Here is a 13,045-nt window from a genome sequence, read left to right on the forward strand (position 1 = left end):
TTCCCATTCTTTTGGCCCTGGCATTCCCCTATATTGGGGCATATAAAGTTTGCAAGTCCAATGGGCCTCTCTTTCCAGTGATGGCCGACTAGGCCGTCTTTCGATACATATGCAGCTAGAGACAAGAGCTCCGGGGTTCTGGTTAGTACATCATGTTGTTCCAGCAATAGGGTTGCAGATCCCGTTAGCTCCTTGGGTACTTTCTCTAGCTTCTCCATTGGGAGCCCTGTGATAAGGTTTTTTTTTTTTTAAGATTTATTTATTATTATATCTAAGTACACCGTAGCTGTCTTCAGATGCACCAGAAGAGGGCTTCAGATCTCATTACGGATGGTTGTGAGCCACCATGTGGTTGCTGGGATTTGAACTCATGACCTTCGGAAGAGCACCCGGTGCTCTTAACCACTGAGCCATCTCTCCAGCCCTTCTTCAGGTTTTTTGAGACAAAGTCTCTCTATGTGGCTCTGGCTATCTTGGAACTTACTATATGTAGACCAGACTGGCTTTGAACCCACAGAGAACTGCCTGCTCTTGCCTCACAATTCCTAGAATTAAAGTCATCTGGCTGAATTTTTCTTTAATTTGAGGAAAAAACAGTAACGTTGTTACATGCTTCTTGTGGCCCAGCAGCCACACAACACTCGTGTAGTCCATGGGGGGCACTGAGCCTGCTCTATAGGTGGGATGAGCCAGGAAAGCCAAAGCTGGACTCTGAACTGGAAGCACTAAGCACATTTGCAACTCACTGCCTTTGCTATGGGACACATCGTCCTTTGTGTTGTCTGAGAAGCCAGAATGGCTTTTGAATGAGGCCAGTGAGATGCCTCTGTGGTAAAAGCATGTGCTGCTAAGCTTCAGGTGGAAGAAGAGGACTTCCAGCTGTCATCTGACTTCTGCATGTGTACTGTGACATGCAAAGCCCTCATGCGCATGCTCTGAATTGAAGTTGTTAAAACTGAAGCAGGAGAGATACAGCCAGCATCTTGTCAGATTGCCTTTCAGACATTAACAGAGTCTTCGGAGTCAGGAAATCATCTCGGTTTCTAGGCCAGAACACTTAAAAGGTGTACAGGAGTAAGAAAGGATTGACGTCCCCCTTGTCTGGGGTCTTTCTGCTTCACTAGAAGATCTCGTCCAGGCTTGTTCAGTATGTATGCTGGTGCTCAGACATTCATGACATGTTTTCAGTTCTGACAAGTAAGAAACTGTCCAGAAACCACTGAGCCATCTATTGCTTAAAGATTGCTCTACTATTTGGTCATTGTCTCTGAGAGTGGAGGAAAGAGGATTAGAATTTCAGGGTCATCCTCAGTTGCATAAAGAAGTTTGACCAAAACAAACAAACAAACAAAAAACCAAAAAACCAATCAGCCGGGTGGTGGTGGCGCACACCTTTAATTCCTGCACTCGGGAGGCAGGAGGCAGAGGCAGGTGATCTTCTGAGTTCGAGGCCAGCCTGGTCTACAAAGTGAGTTCCAGGACAGCCAGGGCTACACAGAGAAACCCTGTCTCGACACCCCCCACCCACCCCACCCCCTAAGAAAAAAGAAGTTTGATGCCAGCCTGGGCTACATGAGACTGTCATATACTGATTAGCCTAAAGATATTCTCACCCAGATCAGAGAAACAGCAAACAAAAACACAGCATGCTTTTGACCCTTCTGTGCCTTTTGAAGTTGTTTGGCCCTGGGGCTGGAGAGATGGCTCATTAGATAAAGAACCTGCCTTGAAAGCATGAACACATGGGTTTGAATCCCCCAAAGCCAGGCATGGCTGAATGCCAGCTAGCCAGTCTAGCCAAAACAGTAAGCTTTGGGTGCAGGGAGAAGTCCTGTTTGGAAAAGACAAAGGCAGAGCAGCAGAGGAAGATGCCCAAGGCTGGTCTCTGGTTTCTGTGCTCATGCACTTGCACGCACACAGAAAAATTCTCCAGCATCCAAGGAGGTTATGGTTCCTAACCATGGTTCCTGCTTTTACCTGGTGGTTTGTATCGGTGCTTCTAAGCTCTAGAGCTTCCTGTGGCATCAAAGCCAGCAGTGTTGCTCTTGCTTTCCATGACCTTGTTCCTATAGATTTGGCCTCATGCTTATGAGTAAGGACACTCATTTTAGGTTTTTTTTTTTTTTTTTTTTTGGCTTTTTTTTTTTTCGAGACAGGGTTTCCCTGTGTAGCCCTGGCTGTCCTGGAACTCACTCTGTAGATCAGGTTGGCCTCAAACTCAGAAATTCACCTGCCTCTGCCTCCCGAGTGCTGGGATTAAAGGCATGCGCCACAGGAAATATTTTTAAATGAGAAAAGACTAAAATGGAAGGACCCTTCCCTCCTTCCCCCAAAGAGCCAAAACTGTAAAATTGTTACACTTTTCTTCCTACATCTCTTGGGGTCCTTTGAACTTGGACTCATTTTCTGATAGCATTTGTTAGATCTGAAGAACTTAGAAAAGTCTACATATACTTTTAACAGACCTAGGGTCAACAGTCCTCTCTCAGACTGTAAATATGAGGAGGCAGGATCTGTCGAACTCTAGAAGCATTTCATAGAGCAGAGTGTGGCATGTGGTGGAGTTCTGGCCACTCTGAGTTGATTTCTTGGGGTTAGCTATTTGATCATCACCATCCCCCTCTTTTTTTGACCTGGTCTTATGTCCTGGATGGCCTAGAACTCTATGTAGACAAAATTGGCTTTGAATTCATAGAGATCTGCCTGTCTCTGTGTCCTGTGTGTTTGGACTAAAATCATGTACCACCATATATCATGGCTACTATTTCTTTTTTTTTTTTTTTCTTTTTTTCTTTTGTCTAGGCAGGGTTGCAGGGTTTCTCTTGTCCTGACTGCCCTAGAACACTCTCTGTAGATCATGCTGGTCTAGAACTTAGAGATCTGCCTATCTACCTGCCTCTACTTCCAAGTGCTGAGATTAAAGGTATAAACCACTAGCCTGATGCTCTGCTACTTTAAAATATTTTCCTGGGCTGAGAGGACAACTCAGTGGATAAAGTGCTTGTCTGTGGAAGTGTGAGGGCTGCAGTTCAGACCCCTGGAACCCACAGAAATGCTGGGCAGACTGCTGCCCAGGATCCCAGCTCTCTGAAGGAACAGTCGGGGATACCCAACACAAGCTAGGTAGCTAGAATAGCAGGAAATGACAAGCTTTGAGTTCAGTGAGACCCTGCCTCAATAAGTAAAGGTGGAGAATGATCAAGAAAGATACCTGACGATAATTTCAGGCCTCCAGAGGCACATGGGAATGTGTGCAGCCCATATGCAAAAACAAAACAAGCCCAAAACTATTTTATTATAGAAATCTCATGACTGTGTCTGTGTGTGTGCGCGCGCGCGTGTGCGCGCGCACACGCGCATATGCATGCATGCTAGGCATGATGGCATCTGTAATCCCAACACTAGGAGGTAGAAGCAGAAGGATCAGGGGTTTAAGAGTATTCTCAGCCACATTGTGATTTCAAGGCCACCTGGGCTTCTTAACACCCTATGCCAGAAGAAAACACAAATTCCCAGTTCTGTTCTACCTGGCTTTGTAAGGATCCTGCGTCCTCTGGTGTCCTTAGGAGAGAAACAGCCTTGGTTTTGTATGAGATAATAACCATAGATAGGAGAAGGAGGGGAAGAAACCACTAAGCCCACAGTTACCCCATGCCCAGCTGTCACCCACCAATTGCCCAGTCCCTTGTCACTGGCCAGGTGTAGCAAGTGACCTGTGCTTCACTTTTAGGTATTGACTGGGCTCCTAAGAGCGACCGTATTGTCACTTGTGGGGCAGACCGCAACGCCTATGTCTGGAGTCAGAAAGATGGCATCTGGAAGCCCACCCTCGTGATCCTGAGGATTAACCGTGCAGCCACTTTTGTGAAGTGGTCCCCACTTGAGAACAAGTTTGCTGTGGGGAGCGGAGCCCGGCTCATCTCTGTCTGTTACTTTGAGTCTGAGAATGACTGGTGAGCCAAGTTGCATGTGTCCTCTCACTCTGCTTTGTATACTCCATGCTGGGATGGATGCTGTGCTCCTGGGGCCTGTTGAGGCTCTGTGTACTGCAGTGCCCTTCCTGGCCTGGAGAGGCTTCTCCCTCTCAACTCCTATGCACACGACTCAGCTCCCATACCTTTGCTTTTACTCCTCTACTTCCTTTTGTTGGTTACTTCCTCCCTACCCGTTCCTTCCCTTCCCTCCTTCAGCTCCTTCATTTCCATCCTTCCCTTCCAGCTCCCGACTTATCTTAATTCACATGGGAAACATTTCCTCCTGGCTGAGCTCTCTTTACTCTTTACTGTTTGTGATAGATCGTCCCCTTCCAGGTAAATTAGACCTGACTGTGGTCTCATGTAGTCTGAAAAGAAGCTGTATATTCAGTGAGGTTTCCCAGCTGTAGGACAGTCATCAGGCCAGGTGTGGTGCACACACATGTAATCCTAGCATTCAGGAGTTTGAGACCAGCCTGGGGTACGAGTAGCAAGTCTAAGGCTAGCCCGAACTATGTATAGGAGGCTTTTATCTAACAGAGACACGCATATGGGCCACCCTTCATCAGGAGTCCAGTGTTTGAATGCTAGTTATACATGTGGAGCTCAGCTGTTGGATTTGAAGTAGCTTGATTGGTGTGGCTTGGAAAGTGTTATCATTTTTGTTGATGAGAACAGTGGCAATCAGTTTTTCTCCTTTCTTAGGTGGGTGAGCAAGCACATTAAGAAGCCAATTCGCTCCACGGTCCTCAGCTTGGACTGGCATCCCAACAATGTGTTGCTGGCTGCAGGCTCCTGTGACTTCAAATGCAGGTGGGGATAAAGAAGTTCTGAGAGATTTGAGCTGCCTGTGGTTCAGCTTTGTCGGACATCCGTGGGGTTTCTTTTTTTGCAGTCTATAATAGCACTGTAGGGACTGATGAAGGGACTTATGTCTAGAAAAGGAGCTGCGGCTGGGTTGGCTTAGTGGTTGGAGTGGTTCCCAGCTAGAGTCTCAGCTGCCACTCTCATTTGGAGTTGGGCTTAGGGAACCAGAGGGGTTTGGGGTGTTTGTTTGTTTGTTTGTTTGTTTGTTTGTTTTGAGACAGGGTTTCTCTGTGGCTGTCCTGGACCAGGCTGGCTTCAAACTCAGAGATCTACTTGCCTTGGCTTTCCAAGTGCTGGGATTGAAGGTGTGAGCCATAACTGCACAGCCCAGTGTTCTTTTAGGGAGACTTGAGGTTCATTTCCTCCCATTCCTCCTCCTAGCTAGGCTACCTTGACTTGTGGTGTTCCTGCCTTAGCCTTTAGGAGGTTGGAGTTATGGGTGAGCACCACATAGGTTTGGGTGTTTTCTAAAGAGAAGAGGAGTGAGAAGACACTGGAAGGCAGAGGAGTCTAGCAGTTCTTTGTCCCTCCCTTTCCTCAGTCTGGGTGCATTACACAGCTGTGGGAACTAGATAGAAACAGGGACTTAGCTAAAGACTGAGGACATTGGCTGCGAAAGATCCTCCTCATCACAGATTGTCCCCACCATAAAAGTGACAGTGGGCCTGAGGTGGGAAGCCAGCCCTCCTGGCAGGGCTAGGGAGCTGTCTGCCTTTTCTCAGTGCCCTCTCTTAGCTTTTTCTTTAGTGTGTTCACCTCAAGCTTTATCTATCTCTGTGTTGTATATGTGTGCCTGTGTGTGTGTGCCTGTGTGTATGTGTGTGTGTGTGTGTGTGTGTGCCTGTGTGTGTGTGTGTGTGTGCCTCTGTGTGTGTGTGTGTGTGTGTGCATGTGTGTGCCTGTGTGTGTATGTGTGTGTGTGCATGTGTGTGCGTGTGTGTGTGTGTGTGGACCAGAGTTGGCTTCAGATACTGTCCTCTTCTCTCTCCACCTTATTTTTTGAGACATAGTCTCTCACAAACCTGGTGTTTGCTATTTTAGCTAGACTGCCTGGCCAGTGAGCTCCAGGGTCTGTCTCCACCCTGCTCAGTACCTGGTTACAGGTGCTGCCACACCCCGATTTCTCTGTGGGTGATAAGGATCTGAACTTAGGTTCTTCTGCTTGGTAAGCAAGCACTTCACTGAATGGCCATCTCCTTGGCTCCCCAACACTCTCCCTTTTGGGGGAAACATTGTCTTACTGTGTATCCCTGCCTGACTTGCCTTGTACTCACAGAGACACTCTTGCCTCTGCTTCCTGAGCCAGCACCGAGATTAAAGGTGTGCACTGCTCAGCTTTCCAGCTCATTTGCCTGAGTGAGTTGGTACCGGAGTTGTTTGGGGTATGGGCCGTTTCTTGCCTGCCGCTGCCTGTGGGCTCTTGAGTGCTGTGCTGAGGATGGTGCTTTAGTAGGAAAAAAAGGCTACCCCTTCTGTCAGTGCATTCTGACGTGGGGTGACTGCAGCCCTCTTCACATGCGGTTAGGATACTCTCAGAGCCTCTGTGTCTGCAGCTGCTGCAGATTGGCCTTGCCCGTCGTGTTCTGTTCTCATGTTGACCCCTTTGTTCTGCAGGTGCCTTTTTCTATATTCATATTTTCATATTGCTTTTTTCTTCTTTTCCATATTTCGAACAGAGTGTTCTCTGCCTATATCAAAGAGGTGGATGAGAAGCCAGCCAGCACGCCCTGGGGCAGCAAAATGCCTTTTGGTCAGCTGATGTCTGAGTTTGGTGGCAGTGGCACCGGCGGCTGGGTGCATGGGGTCAGTTTCTCTGCCAGTGGGAGCCGCCTGGCCTGGGTCAGCCACGACAGCACAGTGTCTGTTGCTGATGCCTCAAAAAGCGTGCAGTGAGTATTTCCTTGCGGGTGGAGGATGTGATATGGTGGAAGGTCTCACTGAGGCTGCCCTGCCCTGGTATCGTTCGAGCACCCCAACAACTGCAGCTGCCTTTAAATACATGTTAACAACTTTAAAGAGTTGGGGCTTCCAGAAACACTTCGTGGATGCAGTGCTGGTAGTGTCCCTTTGAGTGCCCTCCTGGTGTGTTGCTAACAAGGGCCCCTTCAGAACTGCCAGGTTATTCTGTGTCTGTGAGCCTTTCCCTGGGGAGATGTGAGCAAGCACCCGTTCACCTGATGCAGTGTGCACGTGACGACCAAAGGATAATTCCACCAAGGTCCGCCTTCCCAGCCATGAGCCCACTGGGTTCACGCACAGAGCACAGGTCAGAGGCTGCTCACAGGAGCGTGGGTGACCCCAAAGCAGACACAGCACCACAATACTCTCACCTGGCATGGATGATGACTTGCCCAGGGAGGCATAGACAGCATCCCCTTACTTCAGCTAGGCATCTACACTCTATACATGGTAGCCTCTCCATAGAGTACCTGCGTTAATGCAGAACTCTATACAGCTGGCTGCAAGGCACAGGACAGAGCAGCTGGGATCCCAAGTGAGGGTCCAGTGACCCTACCCCACCTATGAGGCAGTGCCAGTAGACAACAGGCCCGCTCTGAGAGTCTCGGGAAAGCAGTCACAGCTGCTCAGATGAAGATGATGTCTGTCACGCTTGGAGGATAGCACTGCATACGTCTGTGGCTGTTTCCTCATGCCAGTGTTACCCACTAACTTTAAGGGATATATGATGGAGGCATGGTGGCTCATACTTCTAGCACTCAGGAGGTAGAGGCAGGAAGATTATGAGTTCAGCGTCAGCATGGGCTATGTACCTGTCTTAGTTAGGGTTTTACTGCTGTGAACAGACACCATGACCAATGCAAGTCTTATAAAAAACAACATTTAATTGGGGCTGGCTTACAGGTTCAGAGGTTCAGTCCATTATCATCAAGGTGGGAACATGGCAGCATCCAGGCAGGCATGGCACAGGCAGAGCTGAGAGTTCTACATCTTCATCCAAATGGGTGCTAGTGGAAGACTGACTTCCAGGCAACTAGGGTGAGGATCTTATGCCCACACCCACAGTGACATACTTACTCCAACCAGCTCACACCTATTCTAACAAGGCCACACCTCCAAATGGTGCCACTCCCTGGTCCAAGAGTATACAAACCATCACAGTACCAAAACTCTGTCTCAGAAAACCAGGACTTGAGACTCTTGTACCTTCCTAGGACCTTCATTTCCTTTTCCTAACACCACCCCAAAAGAAGGAAGGAAGGAAGGAAGAAAAGAAGTGTTTTTACTCCATGCTATCACAGAAGAAAGAAAGAAAGAAAGAGAGAGGGAGGGAGGGAGGGAGGGAGGGAGAGAGAGAGAGAGAGAGAGAGAGAGAGAGAGAGAGAGAGAAAGGAAGAAAAAAGGAAGGAAGGAAGAAAGAGAAAGAAGTGTTCTTACTCCATGCTATCACAGAACAAAGCCGCCTTCATGCTACTTGGAGAACCCGAATTAGGATGACTCATTTGTGAGGGTGTCGCCAGCTCAGCCTGGAAGAACTTTATCAGACATGGGAGTAAAGTTTGCTCGGTAGGTAGCAAAGGAAGAAAGCTGGAGTCTTCCTCTTAAGGATCTTTGTACTTTGCTGGGAGCCCTTCCCAATGGGCAGCTAAGAGAGGCTCGTAATGATCTCTAGATTAGGCACTCTATGGATGGAAACAGTCATAGTGAGAGGCATAAAACAGGACATTTCAGAGGTGATCTCTACCCCCCCCCCCCCATTTATTCATTTGCCAGGCGATGGTGGCGCACACCTTTAATCGCAGCACTCGGGAAGCAGAGGCAGGCAGATTTCTGAGTTCAAGGCCAGCCTGGTCTACAGAGTGAGTTCCAGGACAGCCAGGGCAACACAGAGAAACCCTGTCTCGGGGAAAAAAAAATTTATTCATTTATTTCATGTATGTGGGTACATTGTAGTTGTCTTGAGACACACCAGAAGAGGGCATCAGATCCCATTACAGATGGTTGTGAGCCACCATGTGGTTGCTGGGAATTGAACTCTGGACCTCTGGAAGAACAGCCAGAGCTCTTAACCATTGAGCCATCTCTCCAGCTCAATATTTTCTCTCTTAAGTTGAACTTACTATAGGAATTCTTTTGTCAAAGGCCACTCATGTTAAAAATATGGTCTGGAACTCGGATGTAAGCTGGGCTGGTGTCAAGCCTATGACCGTCCTGCCTCAGCCTCCCAGATAAATGTTTTATAAGCCAGGCATGGTGGTGCAAACCTGCACCTCCAATATTCAGGAAGCCTAGGTAGGGGAGGGCATGAGTTTGAGGTTGCTTGGGTTACATAGTAGGACCCTTAAAATACCAAACACGTGAAACTGAGGGGATGGCTCAGTGGGTAAAGGTGTTTGATCCCTGGAGTCCACTTTGTAAAGAAGAGGACTGAGTCCACACACACTGTGATATACATACTCACTCTCTCTCATTCTCACACTCAAACACACACGCACAGACATGCATGGGGCCTATTTGAGTGTGAGCTGGCTGAGACTAAAATTCATCTCATAGTGGTGGCTTACACAGGGCATGACTGCCAGCACGTATCTCTGTGCCAGCACCAGTACTCTCTCACCAGCAGGAGTGATAGGAGGCAATGGTCAGAGCCAAGATGTGAGGACTTGAATGGCAGAGGGGCAGAGTCAGTGCACTGGGACGAAGGCAGAAAGGAAGGACTCCTTGTCCATGAATGGAGACCCTTTAGCAAGGGGCAGGGCCCAGGCTAGAGAGAGCTAGTCTTTTATTTGACTGAGTAATAGAGGGTGCTAGGGGTCCAACCAGGGCCTTGCACATATTATGGCCCCAACTTGAAGACTTCAGTTTCTGAAGGTCACTTTGGGGTCACCTTATTCTTGAGATTCCTGTAAGGAGAGGTCAAGGAACTCTTTTTAGAGAAGTGTTGGCTAACCCTGCAAAAGCCACTCTGAGAATGGGGCCTTTGTTGTCCTCTGTCTGTGAAGGAGCATGGGCTGTGGTTCCCCTAGTGTAACAAGTGTTCTTGTGTTCAGGGTTTCGACTCTGAGAACAGAGTTCCTGCCGCTGCTCAGTGTGTCATTTGTCTCAGAGAACAGCGTGGTGGCTGCCGTAAGTATCTGCCATCCTCAGTGTGCCACGTGCAGCTCTAAGCCAGAAACAATGTGTGCTCTGTGACAGGCACAGCAGCACATCCCTTCTCAGAAACAGACTGAGAGGCCACGGCTGTGAGCACTGTGCTGGGGTGGAAGGTGCCAGGGAGCCCTCTGCCTGACTGATCTCCCGTTTCAGGGCCATGACTGCTGCCCGATGCTCTTTAACTACGATGACCGTGGCTGTTTGACCTTCGTGTCCAAACTGGATGTCCCAAAACAGAGCATCCAGCGCAACATGTCTGCTATGGAACGCTTCCGTAACATGGACAAGAGGGCCACTACTGAGGACCGCAACACAGCCTTGGAAACACTGCACCAGAACAGCATCACGTAGGTACCTTCAGCCGCCTCAGCCTGGAGGCCAGGCGCTGGGCTTCTGTAGAAAATTGGCTGGCCAAGGTGCTCACTCCATGTCATTCTTTTAGAAAAGTCCCCTGTGCTGCAGGCCCCAGTGTCGCTGAGGGAATGAGAGCAGTAGTAAGCCTGTGTACTGCTGTTAAGGCCTTACTTTCAGTTTGTGACAGAGAGGGAGTTGGCCCAGTTTGATGGCACAGGCCTCTAATCCCACCATTCAGGAGGCAGAGATAGGTGTGGATCTCTGAATTGAAGGCCAGTCTGATCTACGTAGCCTACATAGTGAATTCCAGGCCAGCCAAGGCTGCACAGTATAGCTAGTCTTTGCTACTTTGTGAGTTCTTTTTCCCATCCTTTATCCCCCATTTCACCCCCTCTCACTAGATAGGAGAGAAAGAAGGATGGATGGGAGGGAGAGAGAGATTAGATTCAAGGATCTCTATCTATCTTCTTCTTCCTTCTTTGAGCACAGCTATTAAGCCACAACCAACACCCTGAAAGACCACCAACTCTACCCACCTATCAAGGCTCTAGCATTTATACACTCTCTGAAATGTTCCCAGAACAGTCGCAGAAACTATCTGCAGTTGGCAAAACCACACCTGCTAGAGAACGAGGCAAATCACTGTGAGCTGCTGTGATCGGGCTGAAGCAGCCCTGTATCCTGTACTGAGGTTAAAAGGAAAAGACATCCTGTGTTTTTCAAGTAACCACAATTCCAGAGTTCTCATTACAGCACGGTGAAACCCTGTCTCAGAAACAGGAGCTGAGCTGCCACCACTTTATCCTTATGCCCTGCAGGGTGCGTTTGCACCCAGCATTCAGAAGTGTGCTTCTTGTCAGAGAAGCCCTGGCTGGCTGAGTAGTCTACCCGTGTGTGTAGGAGGTAGGTTCATGCTGGGCATGGTGGCACAGGCCTGGAGTCCCAGTACCTGGGAGGCTGAGGCAAGAGTGTTGGTAATGTGCCAGCAGGTGGGCTCAGTGGACAAGGGCTCTCCAGAACCTCCACGGTGAAAGGAGAAAACAGTCCCAGACGTTGTCCTCTGCCCTCTACACACACAGCATAAACTGATGAGAAAGAGTAACAGTGGGCCGTTCTTAGCTCACGGGCTGTACAGTAGTCTGTGTGCTGTAATCTGCAGCCAGTCTTGGGAGCTGTCCAGATGATTAGCTCATGCAGGTGGTTTCGGCTTCTGCGCAGCTCTGGAGGATCTGGAGGAGTGACTGCCTGCCCCTGACGTTGTAATGAGTCATCTTATTTATTTTGTCTTTGGTGTTTGGACTTGGGATTGACCCCAGAACCTAAGACTTGCTAGGCAAGTACTCTACCACTGAGCCACAGCACCAGCCCCTGTGAAGACAAATTTCAAGTGCAAGGCTCTGGGCCTCCTGTTGTGGCTGTCCTAGCAGGTTGATTTGAGAGGGTGTGTTGGGGACCAGGTAGCCTACGTCATGCTCTAACCATGTCTCTATTTGAAACTCCAAAATGATGCTTATATCTGCATCCGTACTGAGCCCCTGAGCCCTTCTCCTCCTCCTACCCATCGAGTGTTGAGGCTATCATCCCTCCCTCTCCACCCCTCCCCCATTTTTGTCATAGGATTTCATACAGTTTAGATTGGCCTCAGACTCACTAGATAGGCTGGGGTAGGGTTGGGATCGGAGAATGGATGGGGATAGGATTGCTGTTACTGGGGAAGACCTTGAATTTCTGATTGGCTGCCTCCACCTTTGAATTGCTAGGGTACAGGCATGTACAAACACACCCAAATATGTGGTACTGGGGATCCAGCCAGTCTCATGTGTGCTAGGCAGCCACATACGGGTATGCTACATCCCAAGCTATTGAGCCCACTCCTGTTTTGAGACAAGGTCTAGCTATGTGACCATGATGGATCTGGAACTTAATAGATCACCAGCTATCTGTGGGATATTTTCTGACGCTGATTGTTACAGCCTAAGACTGATGGATGCATTTATACTCAAGAGTGAAGAGCGTTCATGTTCTCTAGTGCACCTTACTGTTGGTGGGGAGAGTTGGGCTCACTTCCACCACAGACCTCACAACCTTTTGATTTTGCTTTTCTTTTAGTCAAGTGTCTATTTATGAAGTGGACAAGCAAGATTGTCGCAAATTTTGCACTACTGGCATTGATGGAGCCATGACAATTTGGGATTTCAAGGTAAATCTTCTTGGTGGTTTTGCTGTGTTGGGGATAGAACATGTTAGGCAAGGACTCTTAACTGAGTTACCCTAGCCCTTGATTTCCAGGTGTTTCCACCAAACATCTGTTCCTTCTTGAAATACAGTGGCAGAGGAGCTGGCCCAGAATCTAAGCGTGAGGGCCACATTCTCAGTGGGGGTTACTGTCTCCTAGATGCTATTTGTTCTCAAAAAAAAAACCTTGATGCCATTGTTGAAGTAAATGCAGTGTTAGCCACCAGCCAACATTTCTGTTTATAGACATTTTTATAGCTTACACCAGTTTATTTAATAAATACAACTGGGTGTGGGGCTCATTTCTGTAATACCTACACTTGGGAAGCTCAAGCAGAGGATTGCTTTGAGCTTAATGCCAGTCTGTGCTACAGAATAAGACCTTGTCCCCATCCCCAATGCAATGATCTGAGAAGATGGAAAACACATACACCACATCTTACACGCACACACACAACACACATACACCACACATACACACCACATACACACACACACCACAC

At 48.5% G+C, this 13,045-nt stretch overlaps 1 protein-coding gene across 1 annotated transcript in view; it reads left to right on the forward strand.

Moving 5' to 3' along the window:
* Window positions 1-13,045, forward strand: part of Arpc1a (actin related protein 2/3 complex subunit 1A) — a 23,515-nt gene that overhangs the window by 9,237 nt on the left and 1,233 nt on the right. The window contains exons 4-9 of the mRNA XM_021162402.2: window positions 3,731-3,953; window positions 4,680-4,787; window positions 6,518-6,730; window positions 9,851-9,926; window positions 10,107-10,300; window positions 12,417-12,507. Coding sequence (XP_021018061.1) covers window positions 3,731-3,953; window positions 4,680-4,787; window positions 6,518-6,730; window positions 9,851-9,926; window positions 10,107-10,300; window positions 12,417-12,507 — 905 coding nt within the window. The remainder of the gene's footprint in view (window positions 1-3,730; window positions 3,954-4,679; window positions 4,788-6,517; window positions 6,731-9,850; window positions 9,927-10,106; window positions 10,301-12,416; window positions 12,508-13,045) is intronic.

The sequence above is a fragment of the Mus caroli genome, chromosome 5 (assembly GCF_900094665.2).
Source record: "Mus caroli chromosome 5, CAROLI_EIJ_v1.1, whole genome shotgun sequence".
Taxonomy (NCBI): domain Eukaryota; kingdom Metazoa; phylum Chordata; class Mammalia; order Rodentia; family Muridae; genus Mus; species Mus caroli.